This window comes from Lissotriton helveticus, chromosome 3_1 (genome assembly GCF_964261635.1).
Source record: "Lissotriton helveticus chromosome 3_1, aLisHel1.1, whole genome shotgun sequence".
Taxonomy (NCBI): domain Eukaryota; kingdom Metazoa; phylum Chordata; class Amphibia; order Caudata; family Salamandridae; genus Lissotriton; species Lissotriton helveticus.
In genome coordinates, this window is record NC_136061.1 from 1,903,736,331 (window position 1) to 1,903,750,409 (window position 14,079).

Below are 14,079 nucleotides of genomic sequence, written 5' to 3' on the forward strand. Positions count from 1 at the left end.
TATCATATTTTTCCATCATTTTGCTGGTGGGACTACATTTGATGCTCATTGATATTTATGATGGTATATGTTAATTGTTACAATTTGTGGTCAGACTTTTTTTTTAATTATTGGCTCACAGAATTGAGTTGGTTCCAGAGAATCTCATCATTAATATATGATATTCGTATTTCAACAATACACCTATTATCTTTCTAAAAGGATCCTTATTTGATTGATGTATGATGGAATCTTTTCTATGATAACCCATTCTAGGTCATCCTGAGAGTATAATCTTTTTACAAAAAATGTCTTGTCAATTTCGTTATATTTCTGTGACATCTTATGCTCCTATGATGTTTACAAATCCATACTTGTCTTTACTCCGGATGGAAATAAGACACCTAGTTGAAGAAACCAAGAGCCATGAATGGTTCGGCAATAAACAAGGCTGAATTCCTGGTGGTTGAGAATCGCAGAACACCATATTTTCACACACTACCTCATACACATACAACGATATCCCTCATCACGTTGTTCTATTGTATCTGAAGTAATGTCCGTTTTAGAACCATTCTTTTACTACTGTCAGTGACTATTCCTTTTTTATGGGTTACCAGCGATCGGCAACTAGACTGCTTTTATTGTGAATGTTTGGCAAGAATGCCAGAGCGTCTTTTACGTGTTATTGAGATGTGCATTGTTATAATCACAACTGCTAAGGGTTGCTGCTTGTGTTTGGCGTGCGTTCTCAAAGTGGCTATGTTTGATGCATTTTAAGAACCAAAACGAATTTAAAAATTCCCCATTAGCATTATGACTATTTTGCTCTGTTTAAGAGTGCGAGTTATAGTTCTAACTTTGTTTTCTCCAGGCAGTGGCAAGAAAGTGTCTCCTTAAAAGAGCTCCAGCGCAGAGGAGTCTGCCTGTTCAAACTGCAAGTAACCAACCAGAGAACTGGACTTTACGGACGACTGTTGGTGACATTTCAATCTCGGACATTTGATGCAGAAGCCGTGCTGCCGAGCAACAACTTCGGGCCCGGTGTGTACTTTGGAAATTATCCTTGTCCTGTACTGGAGCCGCACAGTCTCCTTTCCACCTAAATCAGCAAAGATGTAACTAATAAGATTGAAGTCCGGTATTTAGGTCTCGCCTGGTGTAAGCATCGCACAGCGTTGCTCTTGCCATGTGAGGGCTTTTTGTAATCAATTCAACATATGCACACGCACGGAGGGACAAAGATGGCGTCGGGCTGTCCACTCCGTATGCGTGCACATGTTGAATCGATTATTTCTTTTTACTTTAAAAGGTCTCGCCTGGCGTAAGCAGCGCATAGAGCTGCTCTCGCCATGCGAGGGCTTTTTGTAATCCATTCAACATGTGCAAGGGTACGGAGGGACAAATATGGCGTCGGGCTGTCCACGCCGTACGCGTGCACATGTTGAATCGATTATTTCTTTTTACTTTGAAACTGAGCGCAGCGCCCGCTTCAAGGACACCGCGCTCAGTGTTAAAGTAAAAAAATAGTAAAGAAACCGAGCGCGGTGTCCTTAAAGGGGCGCCGCGCTTAGTTTTAGTAACTGTATCTTGTGTGCTGTGTTGTTGATGAGTAACCCAGACCAACTCTGCACTAGGGTCTATTCAGCCATTCTATATGAAATTGAATCGGCAACTAGTTCAAAATGGACGGTAACCTAGCCCGGTAAAATAAAGATCCCTTCTGTTTTTAAAATGTAGCGGGGGTACATTACGCATGCGTGGATATTTTCAATGTTCAGTTGCGATTGAAACTTTTTTCTAGTTTTTTCTCTATTGGGATTTTTATAAATCTATAATAAACTCCTCAGTATTCCATGAATTTAGGTGGGCTAGTTTATTTGAAGACTATTTTAGTCCAAGAATACACTGTTATCTCTTTACGTGGTACCTACAACAACACTAAGTCAATGCATCATTATTTACAACTATGTTTTAAACGCGGGAGAGTTTACTGTGCATGATATTGTTACAACGGCCAGAAGATGTCACTGTTGGTCCAGTTTTACTTTGGCCCACTTGGAGACCCTTCAGTTGCCTGGTGCATGATGCCTTAGAAATGGACAGGAGTTTGATTTCCTTTCTCTGCTGTAGAAATAACAAAACTACAAGTCATTTTTTGCTGGCAACTAAGGAATGTTTGATATCTTTACTGATAGTCTGTACGTATTTGTTGAACAAAGTTTCCTGGCTGTTGTGCTTGAGGCTTGTGTTTACATTTTATTTGCAACCGTTGACTCAAAAAGATCCATCAGATTTAAATGTGTTTTAACATGCGCAAGCTCGTGGAGAAATTATCCTCGGCCCTCAGATAACTTTGTAAGCTTTAATTAATAAAAAAACAGCACTACTGCAAAGCAGCTTCAACGCCAGAAAGCTTGGCTTGCTCTAATGTTTTAGAACAAGGTAATATTACTCAAATGTTTTCGTAAAGTACGACTTTTCTATTTGAGAAGGCTTCTTGACGCTAGGCAGACCCGCTATACCCAATAGATGACCCTTTTTAGAGATCTGAATCGTTTTCATCCATTCCACCGTAGCTCTGCCCCTTACCTCCCAGTCTCAAATAATAATGCAGTTTTTACACCCTACCTGCAAGTATTCTGTATCGAGAGCGACAGCACTACTGCCTTTACACTGTACCTGTGTGACAGAGCAATAGCCCTGCTGTCATGTCACCTGAGTGTATGCCATGAGGGATAGCTCTATCTCTAAACTCTGCCCTGCGTGCAAGACCTTGTGACACGTTCAGTAACTTTGTTGTTTTTGCACTCTAAGTGCAAGACCAGTGCGACTTGAGCAATAGCTCTTTTGTCCTTAAACTCTACATGCAAAGCGTATGTTGCCTGAGCGATAGCTCTACTGTCTTTACACCCTAAAAGCAAGACCTGTGTGATCTGATCAACAGCCACACCGTCTTTGGACTCTCCCTGCAGGAACTCCGTGGTTCCAGCGATAGCCCTGTTGTCCAGGTACTCTCTCCCTGCAAGAGCTCTGTGACCTGAGTGAGCGCTCTGCTGTCATGTGACCTGAGCATGAGACCCGAGTAATAGCTCGGCTGTCTTTGCGCTTTCCCCGCAGGACCTGTGTGGTTTTAGTGATAGCTCTGTTGTCTTTATATACTCTCTGCCTGCAAAAAGACCTCTGTGGCCTGAGCATGAGACCAGAGTAATAGCTCTGCTGTCTTTGCACTCTGCCTGCAATTTCTGTGTGACCTCAGTGATACATCTGCATGTAGGATCATGCACGACCTCCACCACGGTGTAGTGGTAACGATAATACACTTCAGCACCCCTCAGTGGTGTCTGAAGCACTATATAAATCTTAGAAATACCACAAATGAGCACAAAGCCCCGGTCCCTAAGGGCAGAAAGGAGCTCCAGTGTCTAGCACATTCAGTTCTCACAGACTGCTGACTGAGCAGGCATTTGGAGCTGTCTAGAGCAGGAAATGATTCCTGTTTGGCTGCTATTCCTTCTGGGTCAAATGCCCCTTGCTAGAAGTGAGAGCAGAGTTATTAGGAGTCGAGAGTGGGAGTGTGGGGAGAGAGGAAGGGCAAGAGGAGATTTGACTGTAAATTAACTTGTGGGACATGTATGAAAGCTGTATTTCGTAAGGCTCGCAGATCAGATAAGAGCTGGGCAAACATGGAACAAATGAGGACAACTAATCTATGTCCTGCTGCTGCCCCCCATCCGAAACCGTGGGACCAGTGTAACGGAACTTTTGACACATTGCCTCTTTTTTACTTGGAAATTTCATTACCTATTCGTAATGAAAGTGGATGTTGCCTAGGCCATAATTCTAAAAGGGCAGGAGGGTGCCTCCTTATATAAACTGGAGGGAGCTAGGGTCTCTGAGACTTATTGAAGAAGTAGTGGGCTTGCATGGAGGAATGAGGATCAAAGGATCACACAGGGTTACAGGATACGTTCTTATGCTGTCAGGGCAACCTACCAAGCGCTTTGCCTTTGGCCCTTGCATGTGCAGGGAACCAGACCACCTAGCTTTATTTCCAGACTAGGACTCACCGTACTGCTGCCCTTCCACCTCTAGGAGCTGGAGAGGAGCTGGTGCACCAACCCCTGCTCAGAAGGTTGGCATTCCTCGACCATACAGGAGTAGATGAAATCTGGGCCTTTTAAGATTTGTGGTTTCAGCTCTGGTTGCCACCTTGATTGCTCTTTACTTCTCTTCTTGCTCATGCAGTGTACATGTACAGCTCTAGGCTGTAAACCTGCATTTAAAAAGATGCTTGGCTATTGCTTCTAATACCAACTCCATTTTCACCCTTTGGCATTATTTTACTCATTTGACAGCATCTCTGCCTTTCGCATGTTGCCAGTATAATTACCGGGCCTTCTCTGATTGCACCCCTTGTTTGGTGTACACACACAGACCCTCTGGTAGGTGGGTGCTGTGTAGCTGTCCATATGTTTTATTCGACTGCCATCAAAGTGGACTGTCTCTAAGGCAGACCACCCAGGTAAATCCCTGCCACCGTTCAATGCCTCCTTCCCCTTTCGTCTTCCCCTCTCTCCTCCGTGAATTGCTCATGCACATACTGATGGCAGTATTGGCGCTGCGTCCCAAGACCAGCTGAAAGCTCCTCTCTGGTCACTCTCAAACGTCATCAAAATGCTTCCCACATGGGATCACAGCAGTACAACACTCTACTAACCCCCTCCCACCCCCGACACTATGTAGTGTTATCCGTTCAGTAATGAACTACCTATAATGGGTTATGAAATGCTATATAAATGCGTCCGTACAATAACAAAACTCTGGAACTATAGCAGTTCTCTTGTTTGTGACCTCAAAATGGACCTGGGCTCTAACACGGACTTTTGGTCATGCACTGTAGGCATAATGTGGTCATATTGTGTCCAGAATAGAAGTACAATAGTAGTTGATGGGACAAATTACCTCGGAGTGATTTAAGGGTAAGAAGGAACTGCTAAATGTGCTTAAGTAGGCTCTGTGACCAGATGTCAGATTCAGTCGTAGTTCCTATACTTAAACCGATGACCAAGAGATAGGTCTAATTTATAATACCGTGAAAAGATCATCTGTATCATAACGGTTTCATTTTGTGCTGCAATATTATTTAACAAGCATTGGCTTTGCCAATAGGTCTCGCCTTTGAGACCTTATAAGTGTTTAGTTATCCAGCACAATATCCTTGGTGCAACATCAAGTGTTGCATGGCTAAACACTCATAAGGCCCCAAAGGCGAGACCTATTGGCTATGCCAATGCTTGTTTTATAATGTGATGGTTCCAATGTAAGGCGTGTTACGTTACTTAGCATACTTCCTGCTTCTACTGTTCCCCTTTGGAACTGTGTTTTTATACACGCGGAATGCACATGTGGATAAGACCCTTCTATTGCACATATGGAAACACCCTGTGCCTCGCAAAAGTTCCCCTTTCTGAGTCTGACTGCAACACCGCAGTTGTCGTTGAACTTGTGCAATCACCAGAAATTTAACTTTAGGAAGCAGTACAGAGAGGGCTTAATCTCCCCCCGCGACCCCACACACAGGTTGATCTTTTTCTCTGCAGGCTTTTGTTTGGACAGAATGTTAGTGGTTCTGCTTAAAAAAGTGCCGCTGGAATTATGTGACAAGGAGCACTAAATTGTTTAACACTGTTGAATAAATTATGCACCAAAAAAAGGAAAATTATGCAGTGTACACAACCCCTGTCTAGTGAAGATACTAGCTTACACTGCAGACCAAATAAAGGCGCTACAACCTGTCCTCCCTACAGACTGTCAGATTATTGTTCCTGGGGTGAGTCCCCCAGCCTGCAATAATTGTAACTATGCATGTTCTATTGAGGTAAATAGTAATGTTAGCAATGCCTGGCTCTTATCTGTAGCCAACAACACTGAGGTTTCACCGACTATATTGGATCACACCGGTGAGTCTCCTGGAGGATCTAGTCTGACAAGAGAATTTTGATTCTTTAGTTTGATTTGCCGATCTCTCCCGAAACATATCACCTATTTAATATTTTATGGGATTCTCAGCCCGGTTATCTGTTTATTAACAAGACATTGCTGCATGAGGTCTCTTCACCAGATGTAATTATGGCTCTCCCGCCTAATTACCCTATAGCTTGGAAAGACAGACAAGACAGGCCTAATAGGACAGTTTGGGGGGATTGCGATTATTTAAAAAAATTACTTTCAATGTGAAATTGAAGAATCTCTGATCCCTGACTGTGAAGCTCTTTGCTTTACGCTTTCTCTTACACCTAAATTCACGTTTCCGGGAGTCTTGCTGTATCGACCCCCTGGCTGCGCTTGTAATTGGTGTACCTCTCTGGCAGATTTGTTAGCTCCACTTATATTAAAATCAGCGAATTTTACAATACCTGGTGATACTAATCTTCATTTAGAAGACCCAAAGTGCAAGCTTGGCTCCACTCTCATGGAGGATCTTGGTGTCCTCAGCCAAAATCTATGCAACATGGCCCCACTGATTTGGCCAGCCATCTACTGGATCCAGTCCTTTCCAATTTCTCATATTTAACAACTGTCCCTCCTTTGCCACTACTGTGGTCTGACCATTTTGCAGTGCCTTTTACCATTAGCACCCCACCCAGATTTGCAACATCATGGCCTAACCAACCCTTTAAATCAAGGAATTGGATGAAACTGAATATTCCAGCACTGATTAGTCTCTTGCATCATAAAAGACCAGTTGAAACAAATGATGGATGCTAATTCGGACCTGGTATATAATTGGCTTGTAGCTGCTGTGAAGCAAATCCTACTTCCTACTGCCAAACGCTCTGGTCAGTCTTTGCCACCAGCCCCTTGGTTTACTGAAGCATTGAAATATGAAAAACAGCAGTGTAAGGCTCTGGAAAGGTTATGGCATAACTCCTACACGAAGAAAGCTTAAAGTCAGTTTAGAGTGGAGCAAAAAAAAACACAGTCTCTGCAAACTGACAAGGGCCATGTATTAGTCTGACAAAATGTTAAGCATCAACAATTGTTCTAAAACCTTGTTTAAGGTGGTCAAAGAATTATCAGACCCCTGCAATCTGCCTCCAACACCCTTGCTCTCCTCTACACAATGCGAGGAGTTAGCTCTCTTCTTTAATCAAAAAGTAGAATAAATTATTTCTTAAATTGTTCTAGACTCAGGAAGGTCAGCCAGATGTCACCATAACTAATCCTGATTCCCAGAAACCTGCACATGCAGGTTGGTGTAATGTTATGATTAATGTTATGTTATTTGAACCCGTAGGATGCACAGATACTCCGAGGAGTGTCCCAGCGCAAGCCTGGAAAGAAGGAAAGTGGGCACGGAACGCCTGAAGATTCGTTTAAATAAAGAGAGAAGTCTTCAAATTTTTTTTTTAATAGACAGAAGTCTTGAATACTACAGAGAGCCAGGGGAAGTGCGTTCCAGGCTGTGGTAGCTCTGACAGCAAGTGAGCTGCCCCCCACTCTAGTGAGCCGGAAGCGAGGAGTATGGGCCAAGAACTGGAACTTCTTCTGTAAGCAGGAGGGGCCGCAGTCATGCAATGCACGATGGGTCAGGGCTTTAAACGAATCCTTACCTAAAAATGCACTCACTTGAGGGCTCCCTACATAGGATTTAAGGATTCTGTAATTTACTGATTCCTTAAATTAAGGAATCAGTATTTTACTGATTCCTTAAAATAACGAATCGGTAAATTACCGAATCCTTAAATCCAGCCTCCTACATCACAAAGGGCTAAATACCGGTCGGTAACGGGAAAATTACCGATTTTCGGCCGTTACCGACCTGTATTTGCCCACCTACATCTAGCCCCAGGTCCTTGTTGGACTCTGCAACCTTTAATACCATTCTGCAAACTACTAAAACAGGTTCCCCTTTGGACCCCCTAACCCTTAATATGATCAACCAACTTTACCCCAACTTTTAATCCTTACTAAGAGATCTTCTTAATATCTTCTTAGGGAGGAGCAGGTCGCCTAGAAATGGAAACATGCCATAGTCCTCCCCCTTCTGAAAAAAGTGATTCCGTACCCGGCCAACATGTCCAACTTTCGTCCAATGTATGTTCCGTTTTTTTTCTCAAAATCTTAGAAAAACATATAAAATGCCAGATGACCTCATTTGTGGAGGCTCAAATTTTTCTTCATTCCTCTGAATCTGGAGTCACAGAGCACAGCACAGATTCTCCCCTGTTGGACGTGGCCGAATGTTTGAGTCTGGAGGAAAGACTGACTGCCCTGGGACTGGAAGAACCTGCTTTGGTCTGGCTTAGATCATCCCTAACCGATCGTACTTTCCAAGTCTTTTCGACAACTTCCAGATCCGAGACTCATACCCTGAGGTCAGAAGTCCCTCACGGTTCAGTGTTGAGCCCTCTATTGTTTAACATCGACGTCTGCCCTTTGGTGGATGAAGTGGAGCGATCTAGTATGACACTTTTTTCCTACACAGATCATCTGTACTCTGTCTTCTGAACAGAACCGCGGACCCTCAGAGTTAAGCTTGGGCCTGAGTTGTTTCTCCTCTTGGATGAATAAAAACTCTCTCAGGCTCAATGGCGATAAGACTGAGGTCATGGTTCTGGGGGAAAACTCTTCGCTCTAGGACCTTCACCTTTGGCTCGACTCTCTAGGGGCCTTGCCTACTCCATCGCAGAAAGTTAAAAGCCTGGGATTCCTTCTGGATGATAAACTGTCCATGAAGCCTCCGGTGGCTAAGATGAAAGCCGCTTGCTTTGCAGTCCTTACATGGCTACGAAAGATCATCTATTTGATCCCTACTTCCACTCAAAGGACTGTGATCCAGGCTCTGATTATAGCTAGACTGCATTATGGCAATGTGCTGTACCTGGGAGTTGACAAAGCTACTACCAGCCGGTTGCAAATAGTTCAGAAGTCAGCCGCGAGGCTGCTTTACTGCCTTCCTAAGATGACCTCCGTTTCCATCCAGCTTCACTAGCTCACAATCCCAAACCGGATCAAGTTAAAAAATGTATGATTTACGTTTCAGACTAAAGCAGGAACCATTCCTCAATAGATTTGGGATTTGGTCTTGGTTTATCATCCTTCTCGCTCTTTGCTATCTATGAATCACTTTCTGTTTAGTGTGCCTAGGTTCCGCTTGTCTCGCATGAAAGGTAATTCCTTCTCATATTTACTTTTAAAGCTCTGGTATTCTTTTCCAGACTCACTGAGAAAATGTACATCTCTCCTGGCTTTCTGCAAAGGCTTGAAGACCTGGCTCTTCTAACTTAGGAACCTTTCCTCTACCTCTAGTGCCGGGAAACCCCTCTGGGTAGCTGCGTGCATTACAAATCTAAATAATAATTAAATAAAACAAAAACAAAACAAAAAAAGATACACCCAGTCATTGATGGTTGTTGCGTCAGTCCGCTTTAGCCTTTTGTCTGTTTGAGTGTCATTCTCATACTGCTTCCAACTGACAGTAAATCACATGGTGTAGTATACAAAAAAGTGATGGATGGAATGCATGAATTAATCTCAGTCACTGGTATATACTTGGGTACAACTTGGTTCCAGTGACACAGTGTAAAAAGCATACAAAAATTGATGGCTGGAATGCTGGAATTAATCTCCGGGTATGCCCAGACGTGGGTCCCGTGCATACTCTCTGGAACCAAGTTATACCCAGCTGATGAGCCCATCTCGATGCCGAAACTGGTCCTGTGTTGCTTGGGTTCTAGTTCAGGAAGGGCTTGGCTTGGCAGTTCGGGCTAAACTGTTCCCATTGGAGTAGGGTCAAGACTGATTTCAGCAGTAGTTCAAAAAAAGTTATGTATCTAACTCAAAGTCCCCTCAATCTGCTCTTCTGTCTCCCACTCAAGTTAATTCGCTCAGTAGATGTTCTGTGTGTCAGTGCCCAAAATTTGGAGGGCCAATTGATGACCAGTGCAAACCCAAAGCACTTACAATGGCCTCCTATTTTTGGAGACCCTCTGTCTCCAGGAAAATAGATCTTTACCACCATTTTAGAATGAAGCTATAATCAAATGCATTTAAAATATTTGTACTGAATGTATTTATTGACCTTACAATTAATTAAAATCATTTTAGTAAAGACAGTTGAAAATTAGAAAAATAGACAGACTAAAAATAGTAGAGCTTCAGATGAAGTTTGGTGAATGAGCCGCCCCGCTCCACCCCCGGCGCCTGATCGATCAGCCGGCACCTGTTATCGTAGTCGTGTGGCTTTGCGTAAGTTTCTAGAGTCCCCAATAATCAGTAAAAATAGTCTACTTTAAAAGTCTGTGAGCCGATCACCTTGGCACTTCAGTTAAAATCCATAACATAATGCAGTCTTAATGGGATAGGTGTAGTGGGGCAAAAGGCCTCAGTGTTTGTTGGGGCCAGGCTACTTTCTTCCCCTGGATTTGCCGTGCTCGTCACCATAGTTTGATTATGTTCATTGGCAGCCTTTAGGGTGCCCTTGCTAGGGTTGTCGTAATTGTGGTGGAAAAGCACAAGGCTGACGCTTCACTACACAAGTTTGTACCGTTTGTGATATAAACGAACGTGGGCGACTCCAACGCCCGATTTGTGAGGTTGGGGCAGCAGCATAGGAGATGCAGCAAAGATTCCCTCTTATAGGAGAACAGTCTGCAGTTTGTGGATTCCCCCCTGCAGGCCCAAGCAGGGTTAAAATCGGCGATTCCTAGTATGCTTAATCTCATGAAAAGAATTTTGGTTTCGGGCTTGTGGTGTGAGGGTCTTGCTTGGGTAAGGTTGTGCCTTACCTACGGTGTAGGAGCTGTTAAGCGGGTCTAAGTGGGAGCTTGAGCGGAGAGTTTTTAGGTCCAGCTCAAATGATGTTTCGCGCACTTGTCTATAGCTTTTTTCCAGGCGTTCAATGGAATTTCCACTAGCGGTATACTCTCTTCCTCAATCTTCAGCGTGTTGAGCGCTTTGCCAAGACTAATGTGCCAGGCCGACCGTTGCCCCTTGAAGATAGATCTCAATTGTTGTCTTTGAGAATTGGCTGGGGCCCTTAGAATCCTAAGGTATAGCTTTGTGAGCATTTCAAATAAAAACATCAACTTTTAGTATTTTAATGTTAAGTCAATGAGAGGTTTGAAAAGTTTTCAAAGGCTTTTATTTTCTAATTAAAGTTTTAGATTTTTGTGATTCGTGATTCATTAGTTAAATATCAGTCAGGTTCCCGAATTTATAAAAGAAAAATATGGTTAGTGCAGATCATATTAAAATATTGCATTTAGCATGTTTCTTAATGGAAAGAACCCCTATTTTAAGAAATGGGGTGCAAATGATGTCAGTCAGAACCCATGTAGAGTTCAAAAGAGAAGAGAGCGATTAGCGTGAAGCTAGAAATCAATAATTAATAATTGCAGAATTTCACATAAAGAGAGATCAAGCATAGAACAAATGAGCTTTGGCAAATGCCAATTAGTTAGAGCATAAAGCTTGGGTAATGTCAAAATGTCGTCTCTGCTCAGAATCTCCCTTCCCAGTTGAGATTCTGCAGCATTAAATCTGATCTGCACCCCCTCTCCCAAATCCCTAAATCTCGTCTGCTCCCTATCTTCATCTCCATCTCTCTCCTCTGTCTTCTGTCATCACCTCTCATCACCTGAACTCCTAAACTCGCTTTTTAAAGTAGTAATTCAAAGTTGGTAAAAGATATGGTCTGTTCTCATCTCCATCCAATGTAAATTCAGCATTCTCCAAAAGACCCAATTCTCCTCGTTTCTCATACATCTTTCCGCCACCCAGCAGGATGTTACAGACTGTATCTTCCTACGTTTGCATAAAATAAATCTCCATAACTCACATGACTTCACTTTTCATAAACTTCTAATAAAGCAACTGTTATTTTAACTAAACACATGGACTGTAAGCTGCAAGAAATCTTTTTTTATTAAGCATTAAATCTTTACAAACATAACATTGTACTGCATTTTTGCAATATGTTTTCTGTTCTCTACGGCAAGTAAAATAAAGCTTTAAGTCTGTTATGAATGGTGCTCTTTGTGAAAGATAAACATTTTCCAGCAACAAATACGATATCAGTGAAGGTAATGAGGTTAGATGCTGTAATTTATGTAATGCGTCTTTATTTCACAAAGGAAAGAGGCATTCTATCTTGTGTTATCTTGAAGGCTAAGCTGCATTTCTATAAACCATGATATCAGTTAGCTATCACTGTGTTCTGAACAATTAAATGTCTTTTTATGTTATTACAAACTGTACATTAATTTTGCAATCGTTTAATAATTATTGTAAGTTAAAAAAAGCATTCTTTAGTTAAGACGAAATCTAAACTAGTCACATTAAAGTCAAACTGTCACATATATTTGTGCATGTTTCAGCATTCTAAAGAACATTATTTATTAAAAGGAAAGCATCTAGTTAAAGGCCTGGCATTGGCTATGAAAGTCTTGTGTTTTCAGCACCAAAGTCTGCGTGTCATGTTTGAAAATGCACTTTTCATGTTAAAACCCCAGGGCGTATTGTCATTAGTAGTTCTTAATTTTATAGGAAATTTTAGACTCTCACAGTTGTTCCGAGTCAATTCAATATCTCTATTTGGTTGCTTTTCTAACAATAAAAGTGTACAAAAGTTAACACCTAATAAAATCACGATCCACAATACAATACTGGTAAAAAAAAAAAAAAAAAAAAATTAGAAGCCAACTACACTTTACCCAGATTCCTAAGATACATGATGGTTGTTATAAAGCAACATACACTAAAAATAATAAATTCATCAGGCAACATCTAAAAATAAAAGAGCATGTTGTACTTGGGACAATCCCATGCCCTTTAGGAGTGGAATGATGAAGACTCTCCTGGGTTCGGGATCAAATTTACAGAACATCACAAAATGTAACGTGTCCTGCTGAGACAAACTGTCGCACCCGCAGGGACCCATAGACCCAGGAGAAGCTAACAGCAGATGCAACAGATTTAGTCTGAATCTGGTAAGCAAAAAACAATCTGTTATTTTTAGCAAGAGAAAGATAAGGCTTCAGAGTCTGGGTCTTTTTCAGCAGTATTTTTATCCAAAACCGTGGAGTTCATCAATTCAGTTGCTTCTGTGTCCTTAAGTCTTTTTGCCAAAAAATTATCCCTCAGCCATTTTCTTTCAGAGGAGCAGATAGTCTCGCGGTTACTCAACAATTCTCCCTTCTCCAAAAGCAACAAGCATTGGCATAGCCAATAGGTCTAGCTTTTGGGACCTTCTAAGTATTTAGTTATGCAGCACAATATCCTTAGAGCAACATCCTCAACTGTTGCTTGGCTAAACACTTATAAGGTCCCAAAGGTGAGACCTATTGGCTATGCCAATGCTTGTTTTTTTTTAGTTACCAGCAAGCACTCATATGGCTGTAGGGAGCCACTTTCGCTCTACAGGCAGCCCCTATTCTTCACCCCACCCTCTGTGGTGTCACCACCCACCTGCAATCCTTTATATCTGGTACAGTGTTGGTCCCTGTGCGTATGTATTGCTCTGTCTGCATACGTGCAGGTCGGCGTGACATATGCCTGTCATAGTGTGCAGTGGGTATGTGTAGATGTTGGGTTGAACCGGCCTAGAAGGATAGCGTATAGCAATAATTCCTTCCCGTCTGCGGTGTTAATACTCTGTTTGAGTGGAAAGGTACCAGTACATGACCTCGCAAAAAGCCAGATACATTGTTCAGTGAAATTATTCCAGGCTCGATCGAATACTGGTTTTATTCTAAGGGATTTTTCAGTAAACGTTCTCGTGAAAAGGGGCCATTTGGATTAAAAGCCCACATGGGCACTCAAGTAAAAAAAACCATAAAATGCAGTTCATGCGCTGCAGCAAGTGACACCCTCATTTGCTGAGTGTTCGGTTTTGAAATTATTTTTAAAGAAAATAAGCATACGTTTAACAGTGTGATGTGATGGTGTCGGGCTTATTTCTACGTTGTCTGTTGAGTGGACAACATTGAAAAGAAAGACTCTACCAAATAAAAAAAATATAGTAGGAAGTTAAGAAAATGGCAGGTCATTAGACCTCTGCCAGTGAAAATGTTTTCTGCTTGTGGCTTCACTTCA

General features: G+C 42.2%; 1 protein-coding gene across 1 annotated transcript in view; it reads left to right on the forward strand.

The window, feature by feature from the left end:
- The window catches only part of IGHMBP2 (immunoglobulin mu DNA binding protein 2), a 326,225-nt gene that overhangs the window by 56,468 nt on the left and 255,678 nt on the right, over positions 1–14,079 (forward strand). The window contains exon 2 of the mRNA XM_078682888.1: positions 854–1,023. Coding sequence (XP_078539014.1) covers positions 854–1,023 — 170 coding nt within the window. The remainder of the gene's footprint in view (positions 1–853; positions 1,024–14,079) is intronic.